Source organism: Lissotriton vulgaris, chromosome 2_1, assembly GCF_964263255.1.
Source record: "Lissotriton vulgaris chromosome 2_1, aLisVul1.2, whole genome shotgun sequence".
In the NCBI taxonomy this organism is placed as follows: Eukaryota; Metazoa; Chordata; class Amphibia; order Caudata; family Salamandridae; genus Lissotriton; species Lissotriton vulgaris.
Genome location: NC_141687.1, coordinates 1142308709 through 1142327645, shown reverse-complemented (window position 1 = coordinate 1142327645; position 18937 = coordinate 1142308709). Strand labels below are relative to the sequence as shown.

Genomic DNA, 18937 nt, shown 5'->3' with positions numbered 1-18937 from the left:
AGACTCAGCAGGCAGCCATTGCTCCTTGACACCGTGCCATCCTTGGGCCTCATCCCCAATGTTTAGCCACTGCTGCATGCCTCTATGCCGTGCTCTAGCCTTCAGACTCAGCAGGCAGCCATTGCTCCTTGACACCGTGCCATCCTTGGGCCTCATCCCCAATGGGTGCCACTGCTGTATGGCTCTATGCCGTGCTCTAGCCTTCAGACCCAGCAGGCAGCCATTGCTCCATGACACCGTGCCATCCTTGGGCCTCATCCCCAATGGGTGCCACTGCTGTATGGCTCTATGCCGTGCTCTAGCCTTCAGACCCAGCAGTCAGACATTGCTCCATGACGCTGTGCCATCCTTGGGCCTCATCCCCATGGGTAGCCACTGCGGCATGCCTCTATGCCGTGCTCTAGCCTTCAGACCCAGCAGGCAGCCATTGCTCCTTGACACCGTGCCATCCTTGGGCCTTCAACCCCAATGTTTAGCCACTGCCGCATGACTCTGTGCCGTGCTCTAGCCTTCAGACTCAGCAGGCAGCCATTGCTCCATGACACTGTGCCATCCTTGGGCCTCATCCCCAATGTTTAGCGGCTTAGCCACTGCTGCATGCCTCTATGCCGTGCTCTAGCCTTCAGACCCAGCAGTCAGACATTGCTCCATGACGCTGTGCCATCCTTGGGCCTCATCCCCATGGGTAGCCACTGCGGCATGCCTCTATGCCGTGCTCTAGCCTTCAGACCCAGCAGGCAGCCATTGCTCCTTGACACCGTGCCATCCTTGGGCCTTCAACCCCAATGTTTAGCCACTGCCGCATGACTCTGTGCCGTGCTCTAGCCTTCAGACTCAGCAGGCAGCCATTGCTCCATGACACTGTGCCATCCTTGGGCCTCATCCCCAATGTTTAGCGGCTTAGCCACTGCTGCATGCCTCTATGCCGTGCTCTAGCCTTCAGACCCAGCAGGCAGCCATTGCTCCATGGAACCACGCAGTTCATTGGCCTTCAAACCAGGCACGTGACCCTCTCTGTGTTCTTTCTTTCTCTCCTAGACGGAGCTCCTTGACGGAGACAATGAAGTCGAGGCGCCTGTGACCGGAGGGCCCAGCGGTGACTTCGAGCTCGACAAGGCGGAGGGGGCGACTCGCCCGGAGCTGAATAATGAACTGGTTCCGGAGGTTACCCGGGCGCCGAACCTCGGCCGAGGCAGGAATGCGGACACTGGCCTCTTGGACAATACCATCGTCTCCGGGAACACAGCGGCCCAGCTGCCCCAGAAAAACATCCTGGAGAGGAAAGAAGTTTTGATAGGTGAGCGGGGGCCTGGGGGCTTCGGGGTTGGGGAGGATTCCGCTGTTTTGGGAACGCGGTGTGAAAGCTCCGCTCCGATTGGAATTTGTCGGTGAGCCAGGGAATAGTGGCGAGGTGGGAACGAGAGCTGAGAGATATTAGCTTACAAGGAGATGTTATGAGACAAGGGCCTCTTTGGCTTCAGGGAGGAATGCGTGTGTGTAGGAGTGGACGCCGAGAGTGATTGTTGCGGTGCACTTCTCCCAGAGCAAGGCAGGTGTCGGTACGTCTGTCTAAGCAGAGCAAGTGTGTATGTACAAGGGAAGTTGTTCTACTTGTCTGCGAGCAGAGTGTGTACGTAGAATGCATTCTGTTCCTGAATAAGGTGTGTAAATGTACAGTTTGCTGTGAGTGTCTGAGAACAGGAAGTGTTAATGCTTGTGAGCACTGTGTGTTCTTTTACGGAATGTTTCAGCTGTACATGGGTCTGTTCATGCATCTAGAAGCAGGTTAGGCGTGTCCACTCAAATTCGAAGAACAGCTCACATATGTGAGGGCATCTGTGAGGAGGATGGGTGAGAGCTCTGTGTGCGTGGGCAGCGTATATATCTGTAGGCCGTGTGTAGTGAGCATTGTGTGCCTGTGAGCATATACATGATCAACTTGAGCAGTGTGTGGGCACTGTGAGTGTCCGCGAGCAGGAGGCAGGACGTGCATCTTTGGTACTAATTATGCATCTATAGGTACCGTGTGTATGTTACAGGGCTGTGTGTATCTGTGAGCTCTGCATGTGCCTGTGAGGAGTGCGCATGTGAGCACCGTGTGTGTGAGCAGTGTGTCCCCCAGGAGTATATGCATTCATGGGAGATGTGGCCTGCGGCTAGAGCTACTGACTTTGGAGCCTGGGGACCAAGGTTCGACTTCCGGCCGCAGGGTTTGAGTCAACATCCTGGTATTGTGGTCAGATCCCTTCGCATCCCATTTCCATTGCTAGTGAGCTAGGTCTGTGCTTTAGCAATACCAATACATAAATCCATGAGCAGTATGTCTGTCTGCGGTGGCTTCCATAAGCGAACACTGTCTGTCTCTGATGTGGATCAGTGAGCAGTATGTAAGTAAGTAATTTGCATTAGTCTGTGAATAGTATATGCGCCTGGGAGCATGAATGTGCAAATGTCTCTGACCCGCGTAGGGTCTGTGAGTAGTGTGTGTTTCTTATAGCTCTATGCATCTGTGAGCCGTGTGTGTATTTTTCTGTTAGTAGTGTTTTTGTCTGTGATCGCGGACTGTCCCAGTGAGCAGTGCGTTTGTCTCTGAGGTGTGAGATTGCGTGCATATGTGAGTAGTGTATGTGCTGTGACATTTGAATGAGTCTGAGAGGAGTATGTATGTGAGCAGTGGATGCGTCTGTGAGAAGTCCTCTTTAGGCTGCAAATGCAACTGTGCGCAGGTCAGTCGCATGAGAGACGTGCATGTGAGCTGTGTATCGAGGTGCCAGCGGTTTATGCATCCGTGAACTGTGTATGCGTCTGAGCGAGGTATGTGGGCGCTCTGAGTTGAAGTCATATCTAAGCAGGTCATGGGCCATGTCTTTGATCAGGCCAGGTATTTGATCAGTGTGCTTGAGAGCACTGTATGCTTTTGTGAGCAGTGTGTGTCTATAAACAGTGTCAGCAGTTTGTATTAGAGCAGTGACCTGACCCCAGGCCACCCCCCACGCCACATGGCTCCTCCGTAGTGCCCGCGTCTCTGCCCCCGGTGCCTCCGGTTCGCCCCCTGGTATCGGTATCCCCCTGCTGCGCCTTTCCTTTTTTACTGCTGAACTGCATTTGTATTTGTGAATTGTGTATTTATTTTCCTCTTGCATTTCTTGTATCTTTCTGATTTGTATTCCAGTCGCCCCAGCCCTCTGTGTGTGCTCCCCCCGCTTCTGCTCCCCCGCGGCCCCGCCCCCTTTGCTTCTGTACCCCCTGCCCATTGGTCGCGCTGCTCCCGCCTCCCAGCTGCTCCTCCCTCCCACTTCGCCTCATATGGAGGCCGCACGGCGGACGTACGGCGGACGCTCGCAGCGGGCTCGCCAAAGGCAAGCCTGTCTGTGCCCGTCCTGACCTGGACCGCGCCCAGCCCCAGCACCCCTGGCCCCCGCCACACCCAGAGTACCCGACTGAGATACGACTCCGACGCCCTCAACGCACTCAACATCGGACGACCACACGCCTGCTACCAAGCCAACCCGAAATGCACCCACGGACCCTTCACCTGCCAAGCCTGCAAATACACCTGCCCCCGAACCTGCAACCCACCCACCGAACACAGCAACGACAACAACAGCCACCTCAAGTGCATCCTACTCAACACCCGCTCCGTCCACAAACACGCCGTCGAACTCTGGGAACTCCTCGATACCCCAGCACCAGACGTCGCCTTCCTCACGGAAACCTGGATGAACGCCTCCTCGGCCCCAGACATCGCCATAGCCATCCCGGACGGCTACAAAATCACCCGGAAGGACCGCGTCAACAAAACCGGAGGAGTCGCCATCATCTACAGGAACACCATCAACGTCACAACCAACGCCGAAGACACACTCACCACCGCCGAACACCTACACTTCCAGATCCACACCGACCCCCAGACCACCCTTAGAGGAACCCTCATCTACCGACCCCAAGGCCCACGACCACAATTCAGCGAGACCATCGCTGATTTCATCAGCCCACATGCCCTAGCCTCTCCAGAATACTTCCTCCTAAGGGACCTAAACTTCCACCTGGAGAAAAACAACGATAACAACACCACCATCCTGCTCGACAACCTCGGACTCAAGCAACTGGTGAACACACCCACCCACCTCGCCGGCCACACCCGACCCCATCTTCTCCACCAGCAGCCACGTCTTCATCAGCCATTCCTCCGGACTACACTGGACCGACCACAGCTGCATCCACTTCACCTTCAAAAAGAGCACCTCCCACCGCCAGACACCACAGATCCCCCGCAGATGCTGGAGCAAAGTCACCTCAGACCAACTGACTACATCGCTGAGCCAGAACCCACCTGCCAGCACCCCGACACCAACGACGCAGCGCACAACCTCGCACAGTGGATCACCGACTGCGCCGACGACCTTGCCCCTCTGAGGAAACCCCCAGGCAAGACTAGCAACAGAAAAACCACATGGTTCACAGACGCCCTCAACAAAATCGCCAAGAAATCATGCAGAATTCTCGAAAAGCGGACAAAAGAAAACATGACCACTCTAAAAAACGCCACCCCCGAATACCACCAGATGATCCACACCACCAAGAGGACATCATTCAAAGAACGACTGGACAACAACGCCCACAACAGCAAGGAACTATTTAGCATCGTCAAAGCGCTCTCCAATCCCAGCGCCAGCAACAACGACATCTCACCGTCACAAGACCTCTGCAACTCCCTCGCCACATTCTTCCACTGCAAGATCACTGACATACACGACAGCTTTGGACCCCAGACCCCACCTCCAACCAACAAACCAATGACCCCCACCTCCAGCCTCAACGCATGGACCCCCATCAGCACCGAAGACACCACCCGCGTCATGAACAGCATCCACTCCGGCTCCCCTACCGACCCATGCCCTCATCATATCTTCAACAAAGCCGACACCATCATCGCTCCCCACCTCCGGAACGTCATCAGCAGCTCCTTCACGTCAGCCACTTTCCCTGAAAGCTGGAAACACACAGAAATCAACGCCCAACTGAAGAAACCAACAGCGGACCCCAAAGACCTCAAGAACTTCCGCCCCATCTCTCTCCTCCCCTTCACGGCCAAAGTCATCGAGAAGACCGTCAACAAACAGCTGACTGCATTCCTCGAAGAAAACAACTCGCTCGACCCATCCCAGTCCGGATTCCGAGCCAACCATAGCGCCGAGACCGCCCTCATTTCAGCCACCGATGACATCAGGATCCTAATGGACAACGGAGAGACAGCTGCACTCATCCTCCTTGACCTGTCGGCAGCCTTTGACACCTTCTGCCACCGCACCCTAAAACCCACCTCTACAACTCTGGGATTCAAGGAAAGGCCCTGGACTGGATCACATCGTTCCTCTCCGACAGAACCCAGAGAGTCCGCCTCCCACCCTTCCGCTCTGAGTCCACCAAGATCATCTGCGGCTTACCCCAGGGCTCCTCACTCAGCTCTACCCTCTTCAACATCTACATGAGCCCCCTCGCCGCCATCGCACGCAAACACAACATCAACATCATATCTTACACCGACGACACCCAGCTGATACTCTCCCTCACCAAGGACCCCCTGACCGCCAGAACCAACCTCCAGGACGGAATGAAAGATGTCGCAGAATGGATGAAGCTCTGCAGTCTGAAACTCAACTCGGACAAGACGGAGGTCCTCATCCTCGGACAATCCCCATCCCCCTGGAACGACTCCTGGTGGCCCACGACGCTGGGCACCACACCGATACCCACGGACCACGCACGCAACCTGGGTTTCATCCTGGACTCCTCCTCACGATGACCAAGCAAGTCAACGCAGTCTCGTCCACATGCTTCAACACCCTGCGCATGCTCCGAAAGATCTTCAGGTGGCTCCCCACCGAAACCAGGAAGACAGTCACCCAGGCCCTCGTCACCAGCCGACTGGACTACGGAAACCCCTGTACGCTGGAACCACAGCCAAACTTCAGAAACGCCTACAACGCATACAAAACGCCCCCGCGAGACTCATCCTCAACATCCCTCGCCACAGACACATATCTACCCACCTGAGAGACCTGCACTGGCTCCTCGTCAGCAAGAGGATCACGTTCAGGCTGCTCACCCAGGCACACAAAGTGCTCAACAACACGGGCCCGAATACCTCAACAACCGCCTCTCGTTCTACAGTCCCACCCGTCAGCTCCGCTCCACCAGCCTCGCCCTCGCCACCGTCCCTCGAATCCGCAGAACCACCACCGGAGGAAGATCATTCTCCTACCTGGCAGCCAAGACTTTGAACTCCCTCCCCGCACACCTACGACTGACCCAGGACCATCTCACCTTCAGGAAACACCTCAAGAACTGGCTATTTGAGCAGTAGCGGCACCCCCCTCCCCCCTCCCTCAGCGCCTTGAGACCCTCACGGGTGAGTAGCGTGCATTAAAAATTGAGTGATTGTGATTGATTGATGCCTCTGTGAGCTATGTGTGTGAGAGCAGCAAAGCCTCTGTGCGGTCTGTTTGTGAGCTTTCTTTTCATCTGTGAGCGGTATGTATGGGGCTGCTGTGTCTCCGTGGGTTGCGTAGGCAGCTTTGAGCAGTGTATGCGTCTAGGAGTATTCTGTGAACATGCAATATGTGAAAAGTGTCTGCATCTGTGAACTGTGCATCTGTCTGTGAGCCGTGTGTATGTGGGTCCGAGCTATAGCTAGCTCTTTTGGTATGTTATGGTATTCATGTTTATATAGTGCTTACTGCTCCTGGCGAGGCGCACAAGTGCTTTGTGAATGCACAGCACACTACTCTGTGCCAAGTGTTAGTGATTTGGTTGTGCACAGTGGTTACTTTGTCATGCAGTTTTTGTATGCAGTTGGTCTGCAGTGTTAGCCTCGTTATGCACATGTATAATGCAGATTATAAATTGTTCTCACGTATAAGTGTTGTGGATGCACAGTCGTATTGACTTCATGAAGCATATATACCCTACCTCTGCAGCCGTCATGCTGTATGGTACATATTACTTGCGGAGAGTTCCCCTCTATTATCAGCTGTGGAAGGCCCCTGTCATGCAGTTCATTGTTTCTGGGGTGTGATATACCTTGGTGGCCATGCACAAGAAAGTAGGAGAAGTAATTATCGAGCTGTTTGTCATGCATATTAAAAAAAATGCATATTAAACACAATTAAAACGGTGTCATAATTCTATTAACCTCATACTTGTTACACGTTGCAAAACAAAATCACACCATTAGTTGTGGGTAATAATCTTTTGTTGTATATGAGCGTTTTAATATTGTTATTAGTTGTTTGCCTTTTTAGGTGAGGTGTGATGCCGCCCACTTGGTTAATCTTTGTGTATTTCATCCTTAGTACAATGGCGAACCTCCTTGTTGTGGTTTGTGTAGTAATAAGTGACAACTGCTGGATTCAGCAGTATATATTGAACCTAAAGTGAGGCTCTGCCCCTGCTCTGGGATCTTCAAGGAAGCTCTCACCAGGCTTCAGCGCCTTTAGTCCATGAGAAGGTGCAGATGGTGACATACGCTAAATACAGACGTATGTCAAAGGGGCATTAGTATAGCACCTTCCCCATCACCAGTGTTAGTGCGGTATCATTCTTCCCGACATAAGCACAGCGGTGAGTAAGAAAGGAACTTTACCCTTTCGAGGGAATCCATAACCATAACTCCAAGCCTTTGCATGGCGATAACAAATAATGGAAGGAATGATGGATACACCCTAAATTGCTAGGGTTACCTTTCTGGCTACTACCTGATAACTTATGTTCTTTTCTCTGGAATGCCCCCTCCTCAAATCTTGTTGGGATTGGATAACTTGGTGAGCCAGCTTAGCGAGTCTATGTTCAATATTCAAGGGCAAAGACCAGTCTGTGTTTCGTACCTTCGTTCAGGAGTCTCGATTTCAGGTTTTGAAATGACTATTGCCCTGATGTGACACATCGAAACGAGATTTGCCCTTTAATGTAGACATTCTTATTTCCTCTCATACGAGCACAGCTGAAAGCAGTCTGCCTTCGAATAATGTTGGTATATACTTTTTCGGCAGGCCATGTGTGCAAACCAAAAACATATTTGCCAAAAGCTTCTCCCTTATGGTATAGAAGAGGTTTACAGCTGAATTCCAAGGAGACCTACTGGAGAGTTTGCCAGTTCCTTTAGAACTATCATCCTTGATTGGTAGAGCTCTCTCGATCTACCAGACGGCATCCCCTCCATGTTGGGGTCAAGGTTCTAGACATGCAAGAGCTGACGGATCACCACAAACTGCTTAGGAACATAGACTAATGAAAATATTGTCCACACGGTCACTAGCCAGTGCTGCTGAAGCCCAGATATTTTCAGGCATCTTCTCTTTTTCCAAGAAGAAAACAGACCATTACTAAACTAACCTGCACAACACTAACAAACACAAATATTTCCAGGGCCCAAGAAACAATGAGCATTTTTAATTCAGCACCAGGCAGTCTTTACCCTGTAATGTTTGTTGGAGGCTATCTTGATGACTTCAACTACCAGTCAAGTACAAAAAGTACATTCCTTTGTTTTCTTCAAAGTGCAAAACATGTCATCTCTTAAAAGAGCTCTTCTCTCAGCGAGGTGCTGCTCAGTACATAGAGGGCCGGCTCAGCGACGAAAGCTTCCAAGCTGCAATGCATCCGTCACCAGGGTGCTGGAATTAAGCAGGCATGGAGGACAAATTTCTGTTAAAAAATGATGAGAAGGGAGAAACCATTTTATCCACCATCTTTGAATTGCATTTACATGTTTAAGGTTTTTGTTTTCTGTTTCATTGTGCAACATTCCGTCTATCATCTTGTGTGTTAAGACAAAAGCCCTGCACCTATTCCAAAAACATTGGGATTTTTTTCACTCTGTACAACATCGTAATGTCTTTATATGAATGTTTACAACAGTCCACTGAAGGTGAGCAGTTCACTTTCATAAAGTGTCTGACACAGCAGGGCACCCTGCGTTACAGCAATTCCATTAACATTTGATCTGTGAGCTAGAAACACGTTTCTGTTAACAGTTGCAAATTATGTGGCAGTGATGGATAGTCAAGTGCAGCGAATTGGGAGATGGCAAAATGAGATTTTTTAGCAAAATTTCAGGAGATGACAGAAAATTCCGCCGTTTAAAAAAAAAAACTTCTACGTGATCTCGTAGAAGAACCAAGCCCATCATCGATAGAACTTCACAAGTGGTATTTTGTGTGGGGCAAGGCAAGCGAAATAAAAGCCTCTCACCGACCGTAGACATGTAAGCGAGTAGCGCGTGCATGCCTGTGGGATGAGCAGTGACTGTATACTGTCTCAGCAGTGCTTGCCTGCATGAATAATGCTGTCACTTCTGTAAGCAGTGCTTGCACGTGCATGTGAACAACGCGTGCATGCCTGCGTGTTTATAAACAGTGTCTGTTGGAGCAGCGCCTGCTTTCGGTTTTCTGTTGCGCTCTTCTCCTCAAGGGATGCCCGCTTCTCGCATTTCAGTTCCCTTTGCTCGGTGTTGTCACTCTCGGCCTTTAGCCGGTTAAGGTCAGCGTTTTGCAGGCGGCGCATTTCTCCTTCACCAGAGAAAGGTTGACTGTCTGTGTTGTTATTGATTTCTCCCAGTATCGCCTTCCTGCCCCCGTCTTGTCTGTAAGACCCCCTCCCCTTCGCATCAGTTCAAGTAGGACACTCCTCGTCGCTGGGCAGTTGAAAATGGCGCACATTTTATCAAACCCACAGCCATCCATCGATTTCCCGCTCGTTCTCTCCGTTTTCTCGCGTCATCTGCGGTCGCCTTTGTTTGCTTCCTTCCCTCTCTGCCTGGTCCGTGGGGCATGTGGTCGGCGCCCTCTGCCTGTAGCCAGGGGCGTACGGGCCCAATCTTTCGGGCGGGGGCATTCAGCCCAGAGGCTAGGTCCGCTCACCAAAGTTCTCTGGGGGTGGGATACGGCCTTGGGTAGGATGCATCTTCCCTGTAGCTGGGACCCCTCCCTGTTCTTAGTTGTGCTGGTAGGAACCACACACGGTGCCCGGTGCACTGTGTCTATGGTGTCCGTAGCAGTGACCGTTTGTGCCTGGTGCACTGTGCCCTTGGGAAGCATCTTCCCTCCCCGTGGTGCTGTGTTTGCAGTAAGGATCTCCCCTCTCCGGAAGTATGGATCCTCGTTGAGCCTGTAGTGGGGGCACTTGACACAAGCACCCACATTTGACCTGTACTGAAAGCCATGTGTGTCCGGACAAGTCTCCCCAGCTTGGGCATCTCAACCATTGACCGCTCAGACTGCTCCTTGGCCAGTTGCACTCTGTGACGTGGACTAACAGATAGTCTCACACTTCTTTGGAAAATAAGTGTCTGGTGCTAACACAACCCAACTCTCAAATGGTCTTCTGAAGTTTCTGGAAACCACAGGTCCACTTGTATCACTAAGCACGAGGCCTTGGCTTAGCAGTGTTAGTGACACAGCCACGGTGCTGGGGGCTCTAATGCAAGGAACGGACTCCCTTGTTGGGCAGTAAGAAGATACAGCCATAATTTGAGTGCACAGGCAGCGCACTCTCATGGTCCCTGTGTCACTGCACCAGCTGCACTAATGATTTCAGTATAGATTTTGATTTTATGGATTAATGTGATCTGAATAATAAGTTTCCTTGATTTGGTATGTACTTTTTGGAGAATGAGGAGGTCCTGGTGAATGGCCGACCTCCTTTTACAGTGGGGATTGCGGTCCACTTTTTTGTTGCTCTTCCTTTCATTGAATCGATGTTGTAGTTTACCTTCATTTTTTCTATAGGATATCTGTTTATTACAAGTCCTGAATTCCAGGCATGTGTAATGGTTAGTGTGGCTTGTTGCTAGTGCAGGCTAATCAAGACAAGCATTGACAAAGCAAGTCAGCCCCACCCAGGACGTGCAACACCCATTGGGCTCACTCTCTGCTGAGAACTAGCATGCAAGGTAGACAACAAACTCTTGTACTCCTGTGGAGTACCTTCTGAGAAAGTGAAAAAAGAGTTCCCAGAAAGCGAGCACTCGTGGAAGTATACAAGGAGCCAGTCAGAGATGTGGTAATTAGGTAATTCTCCAGGGTAGGGGCAAGGGCATGTTGGACAGCCTAAACAATTCAAGCTAGCAAATAGAATGCAAGCAAATGTGAATTACAAAACACAAAGCCAAAAATGAGCAATAGATGAAATGCATTCAGCATGTCCACAACGTGTTCCGTGCAACCAGAGAGCTGTGCTGTCTGATAGGGTTCGATTTAACCGCATGCGCGCTAGCGGTTTTCCCGCTGAGCGCTGCGATTTTAAAAATCCTGCGTTACGTGACAAGGTCAACTCGTCACACGCACAGCGCAGGTAACGCCCATGACGAGCTGACCTTGTCACACGCATCGAAGGGGTTAAAGAGGAGTGCAGGAAAGCATTTGATAAATGAGCAGAGTTGTTTAATTGGTTCAAAAGCAGAATACAGCCACCTTGTTTTATTCTATACGAGTTGTAGGACTTGTGTATAGTTCTCATAAATGGTTCCACTTCCTCAATGGATTAGGCCCAGCATTGCACAATTTTCCAATGCTTGCCCTGACTTGAGTACTGTTGTCACAGAACTCCTGACGCTGCTGTTCTTCCTGCATCTCAAATGTGGCTATCTTCTTTTTGAGTCTAGGGATAAACATGCTCGCTTCTCTGTTAGTGGAGTTGAAAGTTCACCACTGCATGATATGAGAATTAATCTTCCAGCAGGTATAGTCGACTGGAGTCTGAGCACACATCACTGTGCGCTTTTTGATACCGATTAAACTCTATGTCAAGTGAGTTTCTGGGCTTGGGTCATTTCACCGGTTTGGGAGCTATAGCACCATCCACAATTTTATTAGTCTACTGGAACCTCGGTAGGCAGGCATTGATTTGAACTATTCTTTGATGTCCACAGTGGGCTAATTCATTGGGCAAAGTTAGCCATTGGTTGCATGATCTCCAGCCTGGTGCTTCACAGGAACAACCCCTCTTAAGACATTAGAAATCAGAAGCAATGCCAACAAAAGCAAATAGTATTTACTGCTTTTGGACCGTGGTTTGCATCCTGCAGCTGAATGTTTCTGCTTGCGTACCTGGTGATGACCTTCAAGACAAAATGAATCTATTGTGAAGTGGTGGAATTGTCCACCACCTTAGTCACAGCTATCACTTCAACATGCTGTTCCGTGTGATACGTTTCCACGGATATTTTCACAAGTGACAGTTGAAATAGAATATATTAGCATGGCCTTTGGCAGCAGGGAAATGGCCGACCTTGAAATTCATATTTGCTAATAGAAATTGTCAAATTCTCAACTATTGTGGATCAGTGTGAGGCAAACTCTAGAGATATGAGAATTAAGGAATAGTGGCCTATCTCCAACCGCGAGTGAGTGGCCATAATAATATGGGTAGATATGTAGCATTGTTGTAGCAAGAGCTTCAGCCTCTATATGAGAGTACCTCCTTTGTTGGTAAGCGCCCTGCTAGTGTGTGCCGTGGAGCGAGCCTAGCCACCTGAGAGGTTTAGTGTGGCCAAAGCATCCTGATCACATGGTCTTGTTCCCACAGTTGATGACTTCTCCATTGAAGGGCAAATATGCTACAATAGTAATGGTTACCAGAGCCTAAGTCTACAAGCCCCTTGAATGGTTACAGTACGGTGAGTGACAAATATAACATGAGCTGATGGTGCCTGAATTTCAGGTCTAACTCCGAAAGATAGCTGCAATAGTTAAGTCTAGTATCATGCAATCTAGGATTAGAGAAGGATGGGCTTCTTGCCTAATTGCCTTGCTATATGGACATCATCTCAGATTATTTCCTCTTTATTTTACGTGGGCATGTGAGCGAAGACTATTGGGGAGACCAACTGTGTTGGGCTATGAATATCATCAATGATTTCCCCTGACTCCAGTGTCTTTAGCTCTTTTCTGCGCTAGCTCTTAGACAAAAGAATGTGGTGTCGTGTCTCAGGGTAGTGGCGTGCACGATTTGGTTAATGTACAGATCTGCCTGTCACCCTCTTAGTCAGCCTATAATACAAAAAAATATATATGCATAACTCACTATGTCCTCAAAGTAGTTGTAGTGGTGGAAATAAGCAAATGGAGTAGGTCCTATGATTCCACTGTTTGATAGCAGAGCAAGATTTCTGCACCAGATTAATTGTTATAAAAACATGGGCTCTACCTTAATGTGAGTGAGACTGATTGGGGGAGAACCTGCTGGGAATTAGATGTGTCTCTGTATCTCTGAAGGAGGCCAATCATATTGTTAGTCTTCAGTAAGTTAGGTTTTGTCCTTAATAGTCTAACCGTGCTTACTTTAAAAATTGCCTTTTATAATCAATCAACACTTGGGTTGTTTCCTCAATGTTGTCACCTCAATGCCATTGCTGAAACCATGAAAATAGCCACTTGTTTAATCTTCTTGCTTTGTTGAGTACTCACTCAGTCTGCATACCACTGGTTTAGTTTTTTTACCTCATATTGGCTGGCTTGATCTGGCATTCAAGGTTTAAGTGAAGTAGTTATCCATACCCCAGATGCAGTGGGCCTTTGGTGTGGTACTCAGCCTGGAGGAGGTGTCACCTCCACTGCTGCTTACTGACTACTACAGAGCTGCAATAAACAAGACTTTAGTTTTATGTGGTTTCAGCTAGAGATGATGTTCGGGCACCAGGAATGAATTATTTCAGGAATCAGAGGTAGGTAAGAGATGCCATTGGGAGAAGAGATTTTCAGATACAGCTGGGTATCATAAGCATTACAAAAGGGGGTGGTGATGGACGGAGCATCTGAACCAATCAAACACTCACACCCAGTCAAAAAATCTGGGTTTGATCCATCACCGTTCTTTAGCCCACTCTGCCACCCCAGTTCAGACATGGCTATATGCAAATCAGTCTGACCCTGTGCCTCATGGGAACAGTCCAGCCCGAACTGCCAAGCCATGCCTTCCCTGGACCGGAAACAAACTACAGAGGACCGGTTTCTGGCATTCCAGCCGTCTTCAGCCCGGCTTGCTTGAATCCAGTGGCAAAGTGAGCAAGGGTCTCACGTCTGAGCATACCCTGCCACACTTATGGCGGCCAAAAGCGGTACAAAAGGGGGTGGTGATGGACGGAGCATCTGAACCAATCAAACACTAACACCAAGTCAAAAGATCTGGGTTTGATACATCACCGTTCTTTAGCCCACTCTGCCACCCCAGTTCAGACATGGCTATATACAAATCAGTCTGACCCTGTGCCTCATGGGAACAGTCCAGCCTGAACTGCCAAGCCATGCCTTCCCTGGACCGGAAACAAGCTACAGAGGACCGGTTTCTGGCATTCCAGCCGTCTTCAGCCCAGCTTGCTTGAATCCAGTGGCAAAGTGAGCAAGGGACTCACGTCTGAGCATACCCTACCACACTTATGGCGGCCAAAAGCGGTACAAAAGGGGGTGGTGATGCATGGAGCATCTGAACCAATCAAACACTCACACCCAGTCAAAAGATCTGGGTTTGATCCATCACCGTTCTTTAGCCCACTCTGCCACCCCAGTTCGGACATGGCTATATGCAAATCAGTCTGACCCTGTGCCTCATGGGAACAGTCCAGCCCGAACTGCCAAGCCATGCCTTCCCTGGACCGGAAACATGCTACCGAGGACCGGTTTCTGACATTCCAGCCATCTTCAGCCCGGCTTGCTTGAATCCAGTGTCAAAGTGAGCAAGGGACTCACGTCTGAGCATACCCTGCCACACTTATGGCGGCCAAAAGCGGTACAAAAGGGGGGTGGTGATGGACGGAGCATCTGAACCATCAAACACTCACACCCAGTCAAAAAATCTGGGTTTGATCCATCACCGTTCTTTAGCCCACTCTGCTACCCCAGTTCAGACATGGCTATATGCAAATCAGTCTGACCCTGTGCCTCATGGGAACAGTCCAGCCCGAACTGCCAAGCCATGCCTTCCCTGGACCGGAAACAAGCTACCGAGGACCGGTTTCTGGCATTCCAGCCGTCTTCAGCCTGGCTTGCTTGAATCCAGTGGCAAAGTGAGCAAGGGACTCACGTCTGAGCATACCTTGCCTCACTTATGGCGGCCAAAAGCGGTACAAAAGGGGGTGGTGATGGACGGAGCATCTGAACCAATCAAACACTCGCACCCAGTCAAAAGATCTGGGTTTGATCCATCACCGTTCTTTAGCCCACTCTGCCACCCCAGTTCAGACATGGCTATATGCAAATCAGTCTGACCCTGTGCCTCATGGGAACAGTCCAGCCCGAACTGCCAAGCCATGCCTTCCCTGGACCGGAAACAAGCTACCGAGGACCGGTTTCTGGCATTCCAGCCGTCTTCAGCCTGGCTTGCTTGAATCCAGTGACAAAGTGAGCAAGGGACTCACGTCTGAGCATACCCTGCCACGCTTATGGCGGCCAAAAGCGGTACAAAAGGGGGTGGTGATGGACGGAGCATCTGAACCAATCAAACACTCACACCCAGTCAAAAGATCTGGGTTTGATCCATCAGCGTTCTTTAGCCCACTCTGCCACCCCAGTTCAGACATGGCTATATGCAAATCAGTCTGACCCTGTGCCTCAGGGGAACAGTCCAGCCCGAACTGCCAAGCCATGCCTTCCCTGGACCGGAAACAAGCTACAGAGGACCGGTTTCTGGCATTCCAGCCGTCTTCAGCCCAGCTTGCTTGAATCCAGTGGCAAAGTGAGCAAGGGACTCACGTCTGAGCATACCCTACCACACTTATGGCGGCCAAAAGCGGTACAAAAGGGGGTGGTGATGCATGGAGCATCTGACCAATCAAGCACTCACACCCAGTCAAAAGATCTGGGTTTGATCCATCACCGTTCTTTAGCCCACTCTGCCACCCCAGTTCGGACATGGCTATATGCAAATCAGTCTGACCCTGTGCCTCATGGGAACAGTCCAGCCCGAACTGCCAAGCCATGCCTTCCCTGGACCGGAAACATGCTACCGAGGACCGGTTTCTGACATTCCAGCCATCTTCAGCCCGGCTTGCTTGAATCCAGTGTCAAAGTGAGCAAGGGACTCACGTCTGAGCATACCCTGCAACGCCTATGGCGGCCAAAAGCGGTACAAAAGGGGGGTGGTGATGGACGGAGCATCTGAACCATCAAACACTCACACCCAGTCAAAAAATCTGGGTTTGATCCATCACCGTTCTTTAGCCCACTCTGCCACCCCAGTTCAGACATGGCTATATGCAAATCAGTCTGACCCTGTGCCTCATGGGAACAGTCCAGCCCGAACTGCCAAGCCATGCCTTCCCTGGACCGGAAACAAGCTACCGAGGACCGGTTTCTGGCATTCCAGCCGTCTTCAGCCCGGCTTGCTTGAATCCAGTGGCAAAGTGAGCAAGGGACTCACGTCTGAGCATACCCTGCCTCACTTATGGCGGCCAAAAGCGGTACAAAAGGGGGTGGTGATGGACGGAGCATCTGAACCAATCAAACACTCACACCCAGTCAAAAGATCTGGGTTTGATCCATCAGCGTTCTTTAGCCCACTCTGCCACCCCAGTTCAGACATGGCTATATGCAAATCAGTCTGACCCTGTGCCTCAGGGGAACAGTCCAGCCCGAACTGCCAAGCCATGCCTTCCCTGGACCGGAAACAAGCTACAGAGGACCGGTTTCTGGCATTCCAGCTGTCTTCAGCTCGGCTTGCTTGAATCCAGTGGCAAAGTGAGCAAGGGACTCACGTCTGAGCATAAATGTAAATGTAAATGTACATGTATTTATATAGCGCAAATCGCCCACATCGCAGGCATCTATGCGCTTGCTTAGGGAACCCGTCCTGGTATTCCCCTGTGAGATACCCCGGCAGGGTATCCACAAGGTGAAAGCCAGGCATCCCGCCGCGAGGGGCCATTGTGGAGATTAAGCAAGCTATTGCCCAGAGTCGCAGAGTGTGAACCCGTGAGTCGAGTAGGCACCGGAGTGAGAATTATCGAGTCCGTGGAATAATTGAGCCCAACCCCCGTCGGGGCGGGGAATTGAACCCTGGTCCAGGGCCGATCTCAGCTTCCGGGTCTGCCGCCTCTAACCCCTGAGCCACACTTCTCCACCCTGCCACACTTATGGCGGCCAAAAGCGGTACAAATGGGGGTGGTGATGGACGGAGCATCTGAACCAATCAAACACTCACACCCAGTCAAAAGATCTGGGTTTGATCCATCACCGTTCTTTAGCCCACTCTGCCACCCCAGTTCAGACATGGCTATATGCAAATCAGTCTGACCCTGTGCCTCATGGGAACAGTCCAGCCCGAACTGCCAAGCCATGCCTTCCCTGGACCGGAAACAAGCTACTGAGGACCGGTTTCTGGCACTCCAGCCGTCTTCAGCCCGGCTTGCTTGAATCCAGTGGCAAAGTGAGCAAGGGACTCACGTCTGAGCATACCCTGCCACACTTATGGCGGCCAAAAGCGGTACAAAAGGGCGTGGTGATGGACGGAGCATCTGAACCAATCAAACACTCACACCCAGTCAAAAGATCTGGGTTTGATCCATCACCGTTAGCCATTGTCTGACCTAGGGTGGTGTGGAGTGCAAAAAAACGATGGATTTAGGCCCAGATCTTTGTACTGGGGTGAATGTAAGACATTGTTCTGCATTCTGTCCATCAACTGTGTTTTTTGCAATTTTCACCCCGAGTGTGCTGGGTATACTCAGACGTGAGTCCCAGGCTCTCCACACCACTGGAGTCAAGCTATCCAGGCTAAAGAAGGCTGATAGCCAGAAACCGGTCCTTGCATGCTTGATTCCGGTCTGGGAAAGACATGGCTTGGTAGTTCGGGCTGGACTGTTCCCATGAGGCACAGGGTCAAGGCTGATTTGCATATAGCTATTGTCTGACCTAGGGTGGTGTGGAGTGCAAATAAACGATGGATTTAGGCCCAGATCTTTGTACTGGGGTGAATGTAAGACATTGTTCTGCATTCTCTCCATCAACTGTGTTTTTTGCAATTTTCACCCCGAGTGTGCTGTGTATACTCAGACGTGAGTCCCAGGCTCTCCACACCACTGGAGTCAAGCTATCCAGGCTGAAGAAGGCTGATAGCCAGAATCCGGTCCTTGGATGCTTGATTCCGGTCTGGGAAAGACATGGCTTGGTAGTTCGGGCTGGACTGTTCCCATGAGGCACAGGGTCAAGGCTGATTTGCATATAGCCATTGTCTGACTTAGGGTGGTGTGGAGTGCAAAAAAACGATGGATTTAGGCCCAGATCTTTGTACTGGGGTGAATGTAAGACATTGTTCTGCATTCTGTCCATCAACTGTGTTTTTTGCAATTTTCACCTGAGTGTGCTGGGTATACTCAGACGTGAGTCCCAGGCTCTCCACACCACTGGAGTCAAGCTATCCAGGCTGAAGAAGGCTGATAGCCAGAAACCGGTCCTTGGATGCTTGATTCCTGTCTGGGAAAGACATGGCTTGGTAGTTCGGGCTGGACTGTTCCCATGAGGCACAGGGTCAAGGCTGATTTGCATATAGCCATTGTCTGACCTAGGGTGGTGTGGAGTGCAAAAAAACGATGGATTTAGGCCCAGGTCTTTGTACTGGGGTAAATGTAAGACATTGTTCTGCATTCTGTCCATCAACTGTGTTTTTTGCAATTTTCACCCAGAGTTTTCTGGGTATACTCAGACGTGAGTCCCAGGCTCTCCACACCACTGGAGTCAAGCTATCCAGGCTGAAGAAGGCTGATAGCCAGAAACCGGTCCTTGGATGCTTGATTCCGGTCTGGGAAAGACATGGCTTGGTAGTTCGGGCTGGACTGTTCCCATGAGGCACAGGGTCAAGGCTGATTTGCATATAGCCATTGTCTGACCTAGGGTGGTGTGGAATGCAAAAAAACGATGGATTTAGGCCCAGATCTTTGTACTGGGGT

At 50.6% G+C, this 18937-nt stretch overlaps 1 protein-coding gene across 1 annotated transcript in view; it reads left to right on the top strand.

Moving 5' to 3' along the window:
* The window catches only part of SDC3 (syndecan 3), a 544130-nt gene that overhangs the window by 511859 nt on the left and 13334 nt on the right, over positions 1 to 18937 (top strand). Inside the window, exon 5 of the mRNA XM_086956820.1 lies at positions 1039 to 1297. Within this exon, the coding sequence (XP_086812946.1) occupies positions 1039 to 1297 (259 nt within the window). The remainder of the gene's footprint in view (positions 1 to 1038; positions 1298 to 18937) is intronic.